A 16817-nucleotide genomic window follows, 5' to 3' on the forward strand; every position below is an offset into this window, starting at 1 on the left:
CAGAAGCTGGAAAGAACCCAGATGCCCCTCAACAGAGGAATGGATACAGAAAATGTGTTGGAGTACTACTCAGCTATTAAAACAATGAGTTTATGAAATTCTTAGACACATAGATGGATCTGGAGGATATCATCCTGAGTGAGGTAACCCAATCACAAAAGAAGTCACTTGATAAGCACTCACTGATAAGTAGATATTAGCCCAGAAACTCAGTATACCCAAGATACAATTAGCAAAACACATGAAACTCAAGAAGAAAGAAGAGTAAAGTGTGGATAATTTGTTCCTTCTTAGAATGGGGAACAAAATACCCATGGAAGGAGTTACAGAGACAAAGTTTGGAGCAGAGACTGAAGGAAGGACCATCCAGAGACTGCCCCACCTGGGGAATCTATCCCATAAACAACCACCAAACCCAGATACTATGGCAGATGCCAACAAGAGCTTGCTGACAGGAGCCTGATATAGCTGTCTTCTGTGAGGCTCTGCCAGTGCCTGGCAAATATAGAAGTGAATGCTCACATTCATCCACTGGACGGAGCATAGGGTTTCCAATGAAGGAGCTAGAGAAAGTACCCAAGGAGCTGAAGGGGTTTGCAGCCCCATAGGAGGAACAACAATATGAACTAACCAGTACCCCCAGAGCTCCCTAGGACTAAACCACCAATAAAAAAAAATCACATGGTGGGACTAGTGTCTCTGCTGCATATGTAGCAGAGGATGGTCTTGTTGGTCATCAATGGGAGGAGAGGCCCTTGGTCTTGTGAAGGTTCTATGCCTCAGTATAGGGGAATGCCAGGGCCAGGAAATAGGAGTGGGTGGGTTGTGGAGCAGGGTTGTGAGGGAGGGGATAGCGGATTTTCAGAGAGGGAACTAGGAAAGGGGATAATATTTGAAATGTGAATAAGGAAAATATCTAATTAAAAAAAAAGGTGTGGCTCTCTTGGAGTAGCCATGGCACCAGGGATATAGGTTTTAAGACCCTCCTCCTAGCTCTCTAGAAGTTAGTATTCTTCAAGCACTCTACAGATGAAAATATAGAACTCTCAACTCTACCTGTACCGTGCCTGCCTGGATGCTGCCATGCTCCTACCTTGATGATAATGGAGTGAACCTCTGAACCTGTAAGCCAGTTCCAATTAAATGTTGTCTTGCCTTGGTCATGGTGTCTGTTCACAGCAGCAAAACCCTAAGACGCTTATATAGACAGCTATAGACCCAGATAGAGATAGACTGGGGAGGGAATGAAGGCTTTTAAGGACCGGCCACACAGCTGGATGGTATACTGACTGGCATACGCGTGTCAACTTGACACAAGTTGGAATCATCAGAGAGAAAGGAGCCCTACTTGAGAAATTGCCTTCATGAGATCAGCTGTAAGACATTTTCAATCAGTGATCAATGGGGGAAGACCCAGCCTGAAATGGGTGGTGACATTCCTGGGCTGGTGGTCCTGTGTTCTATAAGAAAGCAGGCTGAGCAAGCCATGTGAAGCATGGCAGTCAGCAAGACCCCTCCATGGCCTCTGCTTCATCTCTTGCCCTCAGGATCTTGCCCCATTTGAGTTCCCATCTTGACTTCTTTCAGTAGTGATCAGCAATGTGGACAGTTTCTGAAGTCCACTTGTATGTTATGAGCCAAGATATAGCCTTGTCATGAGAAAGAATGTTGGGAGCCAGGATCCAGGCTTGCCCTTGGAACAGGGGTTAATATCCAGGATCCAGGCCTACTCTGAGAGCAGGTGCCAATGTTCATGGATATGGCTACTGATAGCTGAAGGACAAGATCTACTTGCTACATTAGGCACTCCTTGCCTGTGTGTCCAAAGCCTTACCATGTGGTCAGGGATAGTGTTATTGCTTGGCCCTCGTTAAAGCCTAATATCTCAGCTTCCTTGCTGAAGCAAGTAACAACAAACTGGTGTATGTGCCAGTCTCCACAGAGTTTCTCATTTCTGCATTGTCTTCATGGTTAGCTCTCAAAGGTCCAGGACAGAGACATTCCCTTGTACCCCAGGTCTCACTGCTTTGTAACTGTAACTATGTTCCAAGCATCTGGCTTTATTTAACCTAGCTGCTCAGCATGTCTGGGCCTAAGCCCAGACTCCCTGCAGCTCACTGTGCGGTAGGTACTGGTTATGAGTCAAATGGCATACTTTATTGCCTGTCATTGTGTGGCTCCCAAAGCAAAAATGCCACTTACAGGAGCCAGATGCTTGCCAGTCCCAGATAGAACACTTCTCTCACAACAGCAGCTGCTGCAGCTGCATTGCTCGCCAGGTCTACACTGCTGCAGCAGCTGCATGGGTCTTCTGACTAGTCCAGCCCCAAGTCTCCAACACAATCCTCTGCCAGGGCCTATGTAGACCCAAACAGTTTCTAACAGTTGAACCCGTGTTGTAGGATGTTCCTGCTGCAAAACTCCACCTTGGGAAGGCAGTGAGAGCAGAGCACCCTGACACGTCTGAGCTCCATCTTTCTTTCCCTAGTCCCCTGATCTGCCTTAGAAAGGCTTTCGCCCTGTACCAGTGCAAGTGGAGGCCACGTTCCCCGGGCTATCTGCCCTACTGCAAGTCATCAGGCTATAATCCACTCTTGAGTCACAGCATCTGTTCCTCTCACATGGATGTTAGCTATCTTCTGCTTCCTGACTGCCCCTCCCTCGTGGTCACCATGGCCTGAAATCCAGAGTGATTCCCACTCACAGACCATCCCTGCCTCATTATGGGATGATAGTTGGAGGGGACTTGAGACTGAGAGCAGAATGCTGGGTGAGTGGTGCTTTGGGAATGTTAGCATGGTATATGTGTGGGTGTGGGTGTGTGATGCATGTATTTGTGTGTGAGTGTGTGTGTACATGCATGTGCGTGCATATGTGTGTGTGAATGTGCTTGTGTGCATGCATGTACGTGTGTGTGAGTGTGCATGTGTGCATGCATGTGTGTGCATGTGTGTGTGTGTGAGTTTTGTACAAGGAGAGTGGGGGTTGGTCTACAGAGGAAGAACACAGTGTGTTTTACAATGTTGAAGGATGTTTTATTATTATTAAAAAAGATGAAGAGGGACATTAGAGACATAGCTGGGCTCCAGAAAATTTAAAGAAAAAGCTGGCAAAGCTAAGCTTCAAGTCAGTGAACATCTCTTAGAGTCCCCTAAGAGCCGGGCACCCAACTTTTCTTCCTGGATTTCTCCTTTGTCTTTTCTGGGGACTCTGGCCTGGCATTTGCCTTGATATGAAATGGAGAAACAGCCACAGTGCCTCTCCAATGCCAGCAGTCAGTCAGCCTCAGTGCCCCAGGCCTGGGCTCTCTCTCTGGATATCTACTCTAACTGGTATTCTCTGCTGTCAGTGGCCCAGTCTGGATGCCAGGCTGCAGGAAAGGCCCATTTCTGCCTGGCTTTTTAAGCATCCTTTCTCTCTCTCCCCATGTTGCTCCTGGACCACCTTTGGGACTGACCGGGGTCTGCTCTTCTCCTACGGGCTTTTCTGGGTTGCCCAGCCTTTGCTCAGTGGCTCCTGTACCTGCTAGGGCCCAACAGAGGCTATGAAGCTCAGGCCCTCTGAGTGTCTCTCTAGGTCATCCACTGAGGTAACAGTGCCCTGGTCTTCAAGCTGTGGGGTCAGCAGTGTCTGATGGGATCTTGCATTTGAGATTTCATCATGTTGCATGGATGGCAGGAAAAGAGGTCTTCACAAGTAGCCCCATCTTACATTCCAAGAAGTGAAAAAACACGGCAGGGCACTGGTTGGGTGAAGGCCATTAGAGTCACCTTTGGCAGTCCTTCCCAAAGAGTTCCCTTTGAGGCCTTCTCAGCCTTAGAGACACATGGAAACTTCCTCTTCTCTCAGAGAAGCACGTTTTTCAGAGGACTGTATAGACAGGGCTGGCTCTAAGGCTCATCTGCATCTAAATGGATGCAGGTGATGCAGCCCATCTTGGGAGAGTGCCTGGCTGAGGGCTAGACACCATGTAGAAGAAACACAGCAGTTTTGACCCTATCCACTGTTTTGGCTGTGGTAGTGGTGCTTGGGTCCTGTTGGCTATGGTCTGGGGCAAAGCCTGCTTTCCACATGCTGCTCCAAATGTGGAAGGGACCTGGGTAGCAGAGTCAGAGCCATAAGATCAAAGGATGCTGAGATGAGAAGGCAGTGTAACCCGTGTGTCTGGCAGCTCAGCAGCATGGACTTGGTCCTAGAGGGCTAGCAAGCTCTGGCACCTTCTGAAGAGACAGGCTAGGCACCTTGTCCAATCATGTTCCTGTAGTCAGGGATGGCCGTCTGCTTCACCTGCACCACTGAGGAGAAGATCCACTTCACCTGTGAGATGCAAAAGTGAGATGTTATGTGCCTGACCTGAGTCCCCTCACAGGTCATCCCTGCCTCATTATACACTAAGCCAGGGCAGCTCCCAATCTTGGGATGTCATATATCTAGAGTGAGGATAAGACAGTGACATTGTAAGGCAAGGTATGAGTAGAGTTTTGAGATGGTGTATAGCTATAGCAAGGGGCATTGTAGGGACAGTGTAGGGATTTGGTGAGGACCAGGTGTGAATAGAGTGGGGACTGGCAATAGGAACAGTGTGCAGATCATATTGGAGACGGTGCATGGATAGGGTGGGTGACAACTTGCGGGAGTGTCAAGACAAATTAGGGACAGCATGGACAATGTGGGCACAGTATAGAACAGAGGGACAGGGAGAGGGTGGTGTGAGTACAGTGTATGACTATGTGGAAGATGACATATGATGACATGGGAAAGACATTGAGACAGTATGGGACAGGTAGGGATAGCATGAATCACTATGGAGACAGCTTGAGTATAGTGTAGATATTGTGAGGATGGTGGAGGAAATAGGGATGACCTTGAAGAGGGTGACAGAGGCGCTGTAGCACACGCTGAGCAGGAAGAGGCTGATGAAGATGGTGATGGTCGTCCAGAGCCCGTCCAGCTCCCCATCCTGGGCCTCAGCACAGGTCTCATTCAGTTCCAGCTCTGAACAGAGAGGAAAGTCAGTGTTTGTCCCAACAAGGTAGAGCTAGGGCCATTCCCTGTGTGGCAGGAGGCTGCATGGAGGCCCAGGAGAAAGCTGCAGCCTGACTGGGTCAGCAGACCCTCCCTGGGGCCATCTGACCCTCCCTGGGGCCATCTCTCCTTTATGTTCTCTGTGAACCAGAAACCTCAGCTCCCCAATGTGCTGCCGTTTTGTCCCTGGGTAGAGCCAGATACACTGGACCTGATGCTGGCCTGGGCTATGCAGGAACCCTTTTTGTCTACCCTATCCCTCAGTACTGGGGCTGGCTTGGCTGATTCAAGGCTTGGAAGCCCTGTAGGTAATAGCTCTGCAGCTTGCCTGACCTACTGCTTGTTCCCTGGTGACTGAGTACAGAGGGACAGAGTGAGAGTAGGGCCTGCGTTTGATGATACCTGGGCTTCCTAGAAGGTCCACATTGGGAAGTGAGTCAGGTTATACAGCTATGGGAGAGTGTTAACTGTAAGGGATGAAAATAGGGGCTTAGGCATAGAGGGACAGAATGGGTCTGAAGGTACTTGTGTGTGTTAGGGGAAAACAGTTAGGTACCCATGAGAGCTATTTCATCTTCACTGGTCCAAATGTGTACATTTAGGTAGTGTCTAGGGATATCCCGACACTAAGATGGGTTTGGTTGCTATTCATGCTGCCTAGGTGAGGTATCAGTGGATGTATGTAGGCTTGGAGGTACCATGTGGGTTGAGTGATGCTTAGCAGGCTGGTTCTAATAGTTCTGGTCTCAGCATCTATGTAGGTATTTGATTAGTTACTTCCTTGGGGGCAGCTAGGGTCATAAGTCTCTCAGTGTCTTGGAACTTAGGTGTGAGTGAATGTCATATGGGAGGTAGTCTCTTAGGAGTACTCATCCCTATCCCTATCGCTAGGGGTGTGGTGGAGATGAACGGGCTTCATGTATGAGTCTTCCTGCCTGTCTATGTAATACATACAGAGACCTCCTAGGTCAAGGTAGGGGAGTCACGGTAGAGGGAAGGACAGACAAATGAAGGTGGGGTTCGTGTTGAGGTGGGATACACTTTCTGTGTTCCTTTCTTTGGATATTTTCTAGGGCGATATTTCTATCTCCAGACTCATCACAGAACAGTTGCTGGTTGTGGGGAAGAGTATGAAGAGGGCCCCTTGGGTCAAACTTGCTATGCAGAGAGGGATGATCTCTGGCAAGGGCAGGTCCACTTGCATGCCCTGGGTCTGGCAGTATAAGACCTTGTTCTTTCTTGGATGTTAACTTACACCTTGAACCCTGGCCAGACCCCACAGCCTGTGGCTGAGGTGTATCATGAACTATGTGCCATGTAAAGAACCAAGATAATCTCACAAGGTCCCATCTCTGGGTGCTTTATTTATAGGGTTCACCGGTTAGGGCTGGTATCAGTGTCTTGTAAGACCCGAGGAATGGCTAGGTGCTGTTCTCATTTACCAGGGGAGCGAGACAGGTTCTTCTGTGTGTGGTGGTTATGGAGAGCCTCATGCACCACGGAGCAGGTAAAAATTTCTCCTTGCAACCAACTGTCTGTATCCACAGTGAGCTTGCTGTAGAGGAAGTAGGTCCCATCCGAGTCCAGGATGGGTGGAGTGTTCTTGTAATCCTGCTCCAGTTCTCCGTTCCTTTCCCACTCCACACTGATGGCTTCAGAGAAGAAGTTGGTGACCAGGCAGGTCAGACTAACCTTCTTCTTGGACATTTGTTCACGAGGTGGGGGTATGGTGTATACTTGAGGTGTCTGGGCTCTTCCTGTGGGGTTAGAAGCATACACAGAGGTCGTGGCTGAAGCAGAAGGCTGTCCACACAGACCTTTATTCTTATGCCCATCCCAGCCCCCATGCAGTCAGGCTGCAGCTCTCACCTTTGGGTTTTGAGATGGTTCTCTCGATGGGGGCTGGGAGGGCTTTGTTGTTGACCTTGCATTTGAACTCCTTGCCCCTCATCCAGTCCTGGTGCTGGATGGGGAGGGCACTGACCACTCGGAAGGTACTGTTGTACTGAGCTTCACGGGGCTGCGTCCAGGCTGTGTGTACTTCTTTGTTGTCCACAAACCAGCTGACATGGACATCTGGGTCATCCTCGCTCACATCCACCACCACACACGTAACCTTGGGGGTTAGGGAGATCATGAGTGCATCCTTGGGCTTTGGGGGGAAGATGAAGACGGATGGTCCACCCAAGATGTTACCAGCTGGTGGGGAGAGATAGGATGGGTTAGCAACTGTACCATCCTCCAACATGTGGCTTTTGGGACAATCATGTTCTGGGACTAGAGACTTAAATGACTTACGTGGGCATGAAGAACCTGGGGGGGTACTGGGCTTGGGTATTCTAGGCTCTGCAGAGAAAAGACTGGGCATTAATGGGGTTTAGAGGAGAGAAGGCACCAAACCAGGGAGAAGAAAGATGGTCCTAGTGTTGGCTTAGGTCAAGGTGTTCCTGGATATGATCATTGACAGGTTGAGACCCATGTCTACTTCTGTTTGTCCATGATGTGAAATACTGGTGACCATCCCAGAGCACTACTTTCTGAGTATGAGGAACATGAAAAGAGGCTTCTAGGAGGCAGACACAAAGGAACCCAACTGCCCTGATTGGCATTGCCTCTCTGCCAAGGTCTGTTCAGTTTGGTTGTTTTATATAAGAGGTTGACCCCAACTTGACCTCCTGGTTAAATTTTATTTCCCTTAGTTACCCTCTCACCGATTCTCTTGATCAACTCAGTCTTGCTGGCTGGGTGGGCTACGTTGCAGATGACAGTCTGGCTGGGCCAGGTGCTGGAGGGTACAGTCACCAAGCTGCTGAGGGAATAGAACCCAGACTGCAGTACAGATGAGACTGTGCGCACACCGCTGGACAGGGCTCCATAGTTCCATTTTACAGTTACCGGCTCAGGGAAGTAGCCTTTGACAAGGCATCCCAGTGTCACCGAGGATCCAGATGTGTCACCGCAGCCAGGGACCAAGGGATAGACAGATGGGGCTGTTGTTGTAGCTGCAAGATAGGAGGATGAGTGAGGTTATCAGACAGCTGGATTCAGGCACCTGGAGGAGTTCAGCCTTGGTCCTACAAGGATGCCAGGGTTCTGCAAAGAGCATGTAGGATATATCACCTAGGTCAGGGCATCATATAGCAACCTTGATGGTTCCAATTGCCTCACCTTACACCCTCTCCACCCCAGAATTACCAGCTAGGTTTGATCAGTAGAATTTCTGAGCCCAGCTCTATCCTGAACATATTTTCAGAAAGCTGGTTTGTATGTACTGTTCTATAGTCTCTTGCACCTGTGCTTGAAGCTGTAGACATCATTCATGTTTCCCCTCAATGAAGCCTTCATTTCCTTCTCTAGCTCCTGGCATGTTGGTTCCTGCTGTCCTTTGATTCCTCTCTCTCTCTCTCTCTCTCTCTCTCTCTCTCTCTCTCTCTCTCTCTCTCTCTCTCTCTCTCTCTCTCTCCCTCTCTCTGTGACCTGTTTTTAATTAATAGGCAGCCCCTAGTCTCAGGCCCCACGAGCTCTTCACAAACTCATGTCCATGACCCTGATCATACAGGCTAAGCCATCTGAGTTGGCTCTAAGCTACAGAGGGTGAACAAATACCACTGCTAGACTCTTGGCTCTGATTCTGCACTGACACAGTGTCCATGGGATACTTCCTCAGCCTGCCTGCTACTTTGATTCCTAAATCTGGGCTCTGGGCTCCAGCTTGACCTTAGCCCTCCTCGAATCTTCCTCCTTGACTTCCTCCTGAGGTTCACACCCAGTAAGTCTGTCATGAACCTTCCCAGCATGGGCATCCCTGGCCTGGCCTGACTTCCCTGGATGTCTCTGTGCTTCTTGTCCTTTCCAGGGTATTTTTCTAATGGGAACCAAATGATCTCAGCTCTAGCTCCACTACTGCCTCTTCTCTTACCCTGAGCCCCACACTCACCCCTGCCTTCTCCTATGTCACAGGTGCCAGTGTCTCCAGATTCCAATGAGTTCCCCATTTCTTTCTAGAAGCCATGAGCCCTTGAGTTTAGGATATGCTGCCATTCATGAGAAAACTGGCTGTCAGGCTGTCTTTTCTCCAACCCAGGTCTCCTCTCAGCTTCAGGGTCATCCTTCTTCGAACCACAGCTGCTGGCTTCCACTGCTCAGCCCCTGATGTGCCTCCTTCTTCCTTCCCTCTGTGCATCCAACTCTGTATACATAACGGCTGTAACAAGTTTGACCTTCCTATGGTAAGTTCCCCTCCATCTCCAGGAACCAAGATGGGCCCCCAACTGAGAACTGCTGTCTATATGGTCCTTTTGAGAGTGTTAGCCTCAGGGACTTTCCCTGCTCTGCTCAGCCAAGGCCTTCCTTGTCTCTCATTACTGATTCTCTCTTGCCTGTGGGTTAGACAGGCCCTGAGTACTTTCCCTTTCTCTTTCTTCATCATTCCTACCCACTACCCCATCTAGTTCTTGCACACAGTCTTATATTTGAACCCAGCTCTTACTATCTTCTTGCTAATAGGCATGTACAGATATGAGGTGCAGAGTGGCTACAGGAGAGGCCTGCAGCAGGGAGGTGAGACGACTAGTTTCCCTGGAGCTGTCTCCAGTTCTCTCACCTCACTGGATTCCCACATCCTCACTTGCCACTGCTGCCTGAGCCATCTCAGGTCTTCAAAGGTCTCAGGCTGGTTCATGTACCCTTTCCTGTCAGAGTGTTCCTAGTTGCCCTGGCTAGACCTACAGAGTTCCTGTGCTTGACCTGGTACCCTAGCACTCCAGCCTGCCTCAGTACACTGTGGTCACTCACACTGGCTTCCCCCACAACCACCTGTCCTAGTTCCCTTGTGATAACCCAGTCCACTTTTCCACACTCCTATCTGCCCCAGAACCCTTAGCTTGATCTGGTCCCCCTCCCCAAACGCCCACCTTTTCCAGTCACCATGTAGATACTCAGCCTGGACATTCAAGCTTCTACAAACCTTTTCCTCTGTAACTGCTCCATCTGTCCTATCTACTTGGTTCCTCTGCTCAGGAATTACCTCCTACCCTGACCCAGGAGCTGCATAACCTGGGACCCTGTGATCTGATAGCCCCAGCTCCCCTGTGGCCCTTCAGGCAGGTTATTCACATTTCCATCTAACCCAGCTCACCTGTAGCTGCCCAACCTAGTCCTCATACTCCCTCCTACCCCAGCTCACCTGTAGCTGCTCAGCTTAATATCCTATGCTTCCACCTACCTCAGCTCCCCAGCCAGGTCTCCATACTCCCACTTACCCTGGCTCACCTGTAGCTGCCCAGCCTGGTCCTCACAACCCCACCCACCCCAGCTCCCTGAGAGCTGCCCAGCCTGGTCCCCATACCCTCACTTACCCTAGCTCCCTCCAGAGCTGCCCAGCCTGGTCCCCACAGCTCCACCTCCCCAGCTCCCTGAGAGCTGCCCAGCCTGGTCCCCACACTCCCTCCTACCCCAGCTCACCTGTAGCTGCTCAGCTTAATATCCTATGCTTCCACCTACCCTAGCTCCCCCAGAGCTGCCCAGTCTGGTCCCTACACTTCCACTAACCTCAGCTGCCCCAGAGCTGCCCAGGTTAGTCCCCATACTCGAACCTACCCCAGCTCCCCCAGAGCTGCCCAGCTTGGTCCCCACATCCTCACTTATCCTAGCTCCCTCCAGAGCTGTCCAGCCTGCTCCTATACTCCAACCTACCCCAGTTCACCTGAGAGCTGCCCAGCCTGGTCCCCACAACCCCACCTCCCCAGCTCCCCAAGAGTTTCCCAGCCTGGTCCCCACAACCCCATGTACCCCAGCTTCCCCAGAGCTGTCCAGCCTGGTTCCCATACTCCAACCTACCCCAGCTCACCTCTAGCTGCCCAGCCTGGTCCCCACAACCCCACCTACCCCAGCTCCCCCAGAGCTGTCCAGCCTGTTTCCCATGCTCCAACCTACCCTAGCTCCCCCCAGAGCTGTCCAGCCTGGTCCCTACACTCCCACCAACCCCAGCTGCCCCAGAGCTGCCCATCCTGGTCCCCACACCCTTACCTCTCCTGGGCTCCCCCAGAGCTACCCAGCCTGGTCCCCATACCCTTACCTCTCCTGAGCTCCCCCAGAGCTGCCTAGCCTGGTTCCTATACCCCACCTACCCCAGCTCCTCAGAGCTGCCCAGCCTGGTCCCCACATCCCACCCACCCTAGCTCCCCAGAGCTGCCCAGCCTAGTCCCCACACCCCCAACTACCCTAGCTCCCCAGAGCTGTCCAACCTGTTCCCCACAACCCCACATATCTCAGCTCCTTCCAGAGCTGTCCAGCCTGGTTCCCATGCTCTAACCTACCCCAGCACCCCCACAGCTATCCACCCTGGTCCCCACATCCTCACTTACCCTAGCTACCCCCAGAGCTGTCCAGCCTGGCCCCCATAGCTCCACCTCCCCAGCTCCCTGAGAGCTGCTCAGCCTGGTCCCCACAACCCCACCTACCCCAGCTCACCTGTAGCTGCTCAACTTAATATTCTATACTTCCACCTACCCTAGCTCCCCCAGAGCTGCCCAGCCTGGTCCCTACACTCCTAACAACCCCAGCTGCCCCAGAGCTGCCCAGCTTGGTCCCCATACCTTCATCTCTCCTGGGCTCCCCCAGAGCTGTCCAGCCTGGTCCTCACACCCTCACCTACCCTAGCTCCCCAGAGCTGCCCAGTCTGGTCCCTACACCCTCACCCACCCTAGCTCACCAGAGCTGCTGCCCAGCCTGGTCCCCACATCCCACCTACCCCAGCTCCCTAGAGCTTCCCAGCCTGGTCCCCACACCCCACCTACCCCAGCTCCCCAGAGCTTCCCAGCCTGGTCCCCACACCCCACCTACCCCAGATCCCCAGAGCTGCCCCAGCTCTACTGTAGGTGCTCAGTCCAGTTTTCTGAGCTCCTAAGGTTTCCATAATCCCCCAGGATCATGGAAACTCCTCCGGGGTCCCTGGAAATGTTCAGTCTGGTTTTCCATGTTCCCACTTGCTTCAGCTTCCCTGTAGCATCCATCTTAGCCTGTTTTCCTAAACTCCCAGGACTATCCTGAAGCTGTGGAACTGCCACCTGGCTCTCTGTAGATTCTCAACCCGGTCCTCCATATTCCCACCTGCCCAGCTCCTTTGTAGCTCAGATTCTGGTACTTCACACCCTCACCTACCCCTGTTCTCCTTTAACTTCTCAGCTTGGCTGTGCACACTCTCAGCTTCCCCAGCCCCACTATGGTTGCTTGGTCAGACTCCTTATGCTCCTTTCTCCTCTAGATCTCCTGTAGCTGGTTATTCTATTTTCCCATATTCCCAGCTACACCAGCTCCCACATAATGGCTTATCCAGGTCCCCTATGCTCTCCTGTGGCTGCTCAACTTGGTACCTTAAAATTTTAGGTGCCTCAGTTCCTCTCAGCTGTTTCATAGTTCCCTGAGCTCCTCAGCATGCCTTTGTCCTCCCAAAAGTCCAGCCTCCACAGCTCACCTGGAGCTGTCCCACCTGATCCTAGGAGTTTCCTATACTTCTTCCTGCCCGTCTTGGCTTCGAGCTCAGCTCCTCATCTTGTCTCTTCAGCACCGAGATTGACTCCTAAACCTTAGAGTTCCACACTCTTGGCTTCCCCAGCAGGCCTAGAGTCCCTCTTAGATGAGCTTTGTATTCCTCCATGCCTACTTTCCTCTATAAACTCACCTTTGTTAGTCCTGCAGATTTCTGCTGCAGAGATCTTGCTCCTCTGGCCACCTCTTCTCTGCTGACTCAGCGAATTTGGTCCTGCCAGCTTCCAGACAGACCAAGTTCATCTTATCTTAGGTATCCTGATATATCCCATCATCTCCTTGAGGCTGACTCTGGTGGTGGTGGTAGCAGTAGTTGTTGTTTTTGTTGTGTGTGTTCAGATCCACTTGCCCATGTTCCAGCCTGTGGCATCCCTGGACCCTGTCTGGTTGACATTCTTCAGGCCATCACCTTACCTGTGCATCAGAGAGACCCCCTCCACAGTCTGGTATTTCGACTTCTTCCCACTCTTCCATGGGTTGTTGGTTGTTCCGTTTTGCTGATATCCACTGCTGACTCAGGTCTCAAGGCCTTCTTCCACTGTACTCTCCTTTACCGGCCGACACAACTCATGCATGGGAAATATGAAAGTGACTGCCTTCTTTTTTGTGACGGTCCATAGCTCTCAGGAGCTTAGCTTTGGGATCTTTCCTCTTAGGAGTTGCAACCCAATTGTCACAAAGGTCTGAATGCTACCCCACACCCATCTCTCTGCACAGGCTAAGAACAGGATTGAAACTGGTTCACAGAAGGTACTACCTAAAGTTCCCCTTTCTTGTCAGGGGATAAAGGGAGTCTAGATCAGGTTCAAGATGCATCACGTGGATGGGTGGGGGTGGATGAGATAGTACCCTTGAGACCCAGGGGAGAAATGAGGAAACCTGGTCCTTACCTGCTTCTCTATGCTCATAGCCTCCTTAGGTTCCTGGGCTGGCTGAGACTGTTCACTCTATCTTTACCACCTCCCTGGAGAGGGAGGCTTCTTATTCAACTAAAAGCCCAAACATGACTGCAGTGGGTCCCTGTTATCTCTTAACAGTGCTTCCTTAGGGAAATCCCAACCAATCTGTGGTTTAGGGAAGAGAATGGGGGTAAAACTGGTACAGCAGTGTGGGGTGCACAGAGCAGTGAACTACATGGGAAGAAGTAAGCAATGACCACATAGGACCAGAGAGGCATGTGCTAGAGGGTGAAGTACTAGGTCTACAGGGTTCTGGAGCTGAAGGAGGTGCTCCAGGATCACAGGGCATAGGAATATGGCTACCTTCTTCAAGAGTATTGATACACTCTAAATTTGAAGGCCAAGGGTATTTTGGAAAGACCTCCTTGGGTGTAGAGACACTGTCACCATGTAGGAGAAGGCAAGAGTGAGTGTGGGGTTCAGGGTAAGAGAAGAGGCAGTAGTGGAGCTAGAGCTGAGATCATTTGGTTCCCATTAGAAAAATACCCTGGAAAGGACAAGAAGCACAGAGACATCCAGGGAAGTCAGGCCAGGCCAGGGATGCCCATGCTGGGAAGGTTCATGACAGACTTACTGGGTGTGAACCTCAGGAGGAAGTCAAGGAGGAAGATTCGAGGAGGGCTGAGGTCAAGCTGGAGCCCAGAGCCCAGATTTAGGAATCAAAGTAGCAGGCAGGCTGAGGAAGTGTCCCGTGGACACTGTGTCAGTGCAGAATCAGAGCCAAGAGTCTAGCAGTGGTATTTGTTCACCCTCTGTAGCTTAGAGCCAACTCAGATGGCTTAGCCTGTATGATCAGGGTCATGGACATGAGTTTGTGAAGAGCTCGTGGGGCCTGAGAACAGGGGGCCACTAATCATGCCAGATACTACAGCCTTAGTTACTTTTATATTGTTGTGACCAAATATAAGTGACCAAGGTAATTTATAAAAGAAAGCATTTATTTGGGGTTGCTAGGTTAGGAGGGTTAGAGTCCATGACCATTATGGCAGGGTGCATGACAGCAGGTGGGGAGGCAGGAAACTGAAGTAGTAGCTGAGAACTTATATCTTGATCTACATGCCCGAGACTGAGCAAGCTAACTGGGAATGGCATAGGCTTTTGAAGCCTCAAAACCTGTTCCCAGTGACATAGCTCTTCCAACAAAGCCAACCTTCTAATCCTTTCTAGACAGTTTCATCAGTTGTGGACCAAGTAGTTAGACATATTAGTTTATGGGGGCTGTTCTCATTCAAACCACCAGATAGGTTCCTGGCCATATCATATTGCAAAATGTAGTTAGCCCTATATTAGAGGTCCCCGTAGACTTTTAAAGTTTCAGTACAATTTAAAAGTGCAAAATGGAAAGTCTCTTCTGAGACTCAAGGGAATCTCTTTATTGTAACCCCCCATAACGTCCTAAAGAAAATTACATACTTTCAGCATTCAATGATACTGAAAATATATTTTCATCCCAAAAGGGAAGAATTAGGGTATGTTGAGGAAATATTCAACAAAAGCAGAACAAACTCCAAATCCTGTAGCGTCATGTCTAATGTCAAAGGGTTTAAACGGCTTCCAACTTTCCAGCTTTGATGACCACACACACTTCTCTCATGGGATGGTTGTATTACCTGTATGTATATTTCCCTGGCAGCCATCCCATGGCTCTGACATCTCTGGCATTATGGGGTCTTCAGTACAATTCAGATTTCACTTTTATAACTTTATGCTATGGCCTATCAGTGACTCCACGCCCTGTCACACAGCCAGACTCATAAACTCCTTAGCACAGAGGAAGAGTCTATAGCCCCTTTACTTAAGTATCCTTCATGACTCTAAAGCCGTAGCCATGTAGTTGATAATGCCAAGTTTATCTGTCCACTTGGAATGGGACATGACTTTCTCCTGGAAATTATAATCAAAATTAAAAAAAAAATCCTAGCATGGTCAGGCCTTTCATAGCAATAACACACTCCTTGGTACCAACTTCTTTCTTAGTTACTTTTCTATTTCTATGATTAGATGCTATGATCAAGGTAACTTATAAAAGAAGACATTTATCTGGGGCTTACAATTTCAGAGGGTTAGAGGGCATGGTCACTATGATCGGGAACATTGTAGTAGGCAGGTAGTAGGCATGAAGTTGGAGCAGTAGCTGAAAGCATATATCTTAAGACACGAGGTAGAGAGAGCTAACTGGGAATGGCATGGACTTTTGAAACCTCAAAACCTGATCCCAGTGACATAGCCCCTCCAACAAGGCCATACCTCCTAATCCTTCCCAGAAAGTTCTACTGATTGGGAACCAAGGATTCAAACGTATGAGTCTACAGGGGCCATTCTCATTCAAATCACTACAGACAGTAATAAACCAGGGAAGGAACAAGGGCGATACAGGACTGCAGGAGCCAAGATGGCAGGGAAGGCAAAGCTGATGAAGAGGATGGAAGGCCAACTGAGGGAACTTCACACAGATGGCCTATTCAGGAAATCCTCGAGTGGAGTGGGGTTAAGACAATACAGATGAGTAATTCAAGTGAACATCTGATGCTAACAAGCCCAGTTGCTGAACTTTGCCTGGTCTTTGCAAAGGGCCAGCGCCCTGGGAAGGATTAGAAAGATGTCTTAGACCCAGATATGTCTGATAGGATACTCACATATCCCCCCTATCTTGTAGCCAGAACCACAGTCCCATGTTTTCTTTCTAGATCCTGGCTGTGGGGACATTTCTGGCTCCATGGTGATCTGGGGATGCCTGGATAAAGGCTAGTTTCTTGAGCTGATGGACATGTATACTGGAATCCTGGAGCCTTGTCTAGTGGTGTACCTGAACAAATGATTATGTCCTGGAACCCCTGTTCCCTGTGCAGTGGTGTGTACATCTTCCTACATGTTCTGCAGTCTGGATTCTATTTCCTTAGTGGCTCAGTGACTAATCCTGCCAGCACCTGGACTAACAAGACCTTCATCTGCAATGTAGTCTACTTGGCCAGCAAGACCAAGTGGACAAGAAAACTGGTGGGAGAATGGCGTTGGAACTGAGGAGTCCATTCCATTGGATGTCAAGCTGGACCAGCCTCCTGCCTAGACAAATCAGGTTGGGCAGACATAACCAGAAAAGGTAACTTAGTTCAAGTTGATAGGATTTCCTGTTTAATCTGCCTTCTGGAGTCTGTCTATGCTACTTTCATTCAGGTAGTGATCCTTCATGGTGGAGGCTCACATTCCATCTCCTGGTCACCATACTTGTCAAAGATCATATTCAGAAGCAGTCTGAATTGAACTCACACCAGAGTCAAGCTCTTC

General features: G+C 50.1%; 1 gene segment (V, D, J or C) and 1 further gene; both read right to left on the minus strand.

Annotated features, from left to right (window-relative positions):
- Positions 1-16817, minus strand: part of Igh (immunoglobulin heavy chain complex) — a 2751187-nt gene that overhangs the window by 94438 nt on the left and 2639932 nt on the right.
- On the minus strand, positions 4237-8027 carry Ighg3 (Immunoglobulin heavy constant gamma 3). The segment is given in 6 exon segments: positions 4237-4317; positions 4865-4995; positions 6463-6782; positions 6895-7224; positions 7324-7371; positions 7737-8027. Coding segments are annotated over 6 exon segments (1201 nt in total).

The sequence above is a fragment of the Mus musculus genome, chromosome 12 (assembly GCF_000001635.26).
Source record: "Mus musculus strain C57BL/6J chromosome 12, GRCm38.p6 C57BL/6J".
NCBI classification, from domain to species: Eukaryota; Metazoa; Chordata; class Mammalia; order Rodentia; family Muridae; genus Mus; species Mus musculus.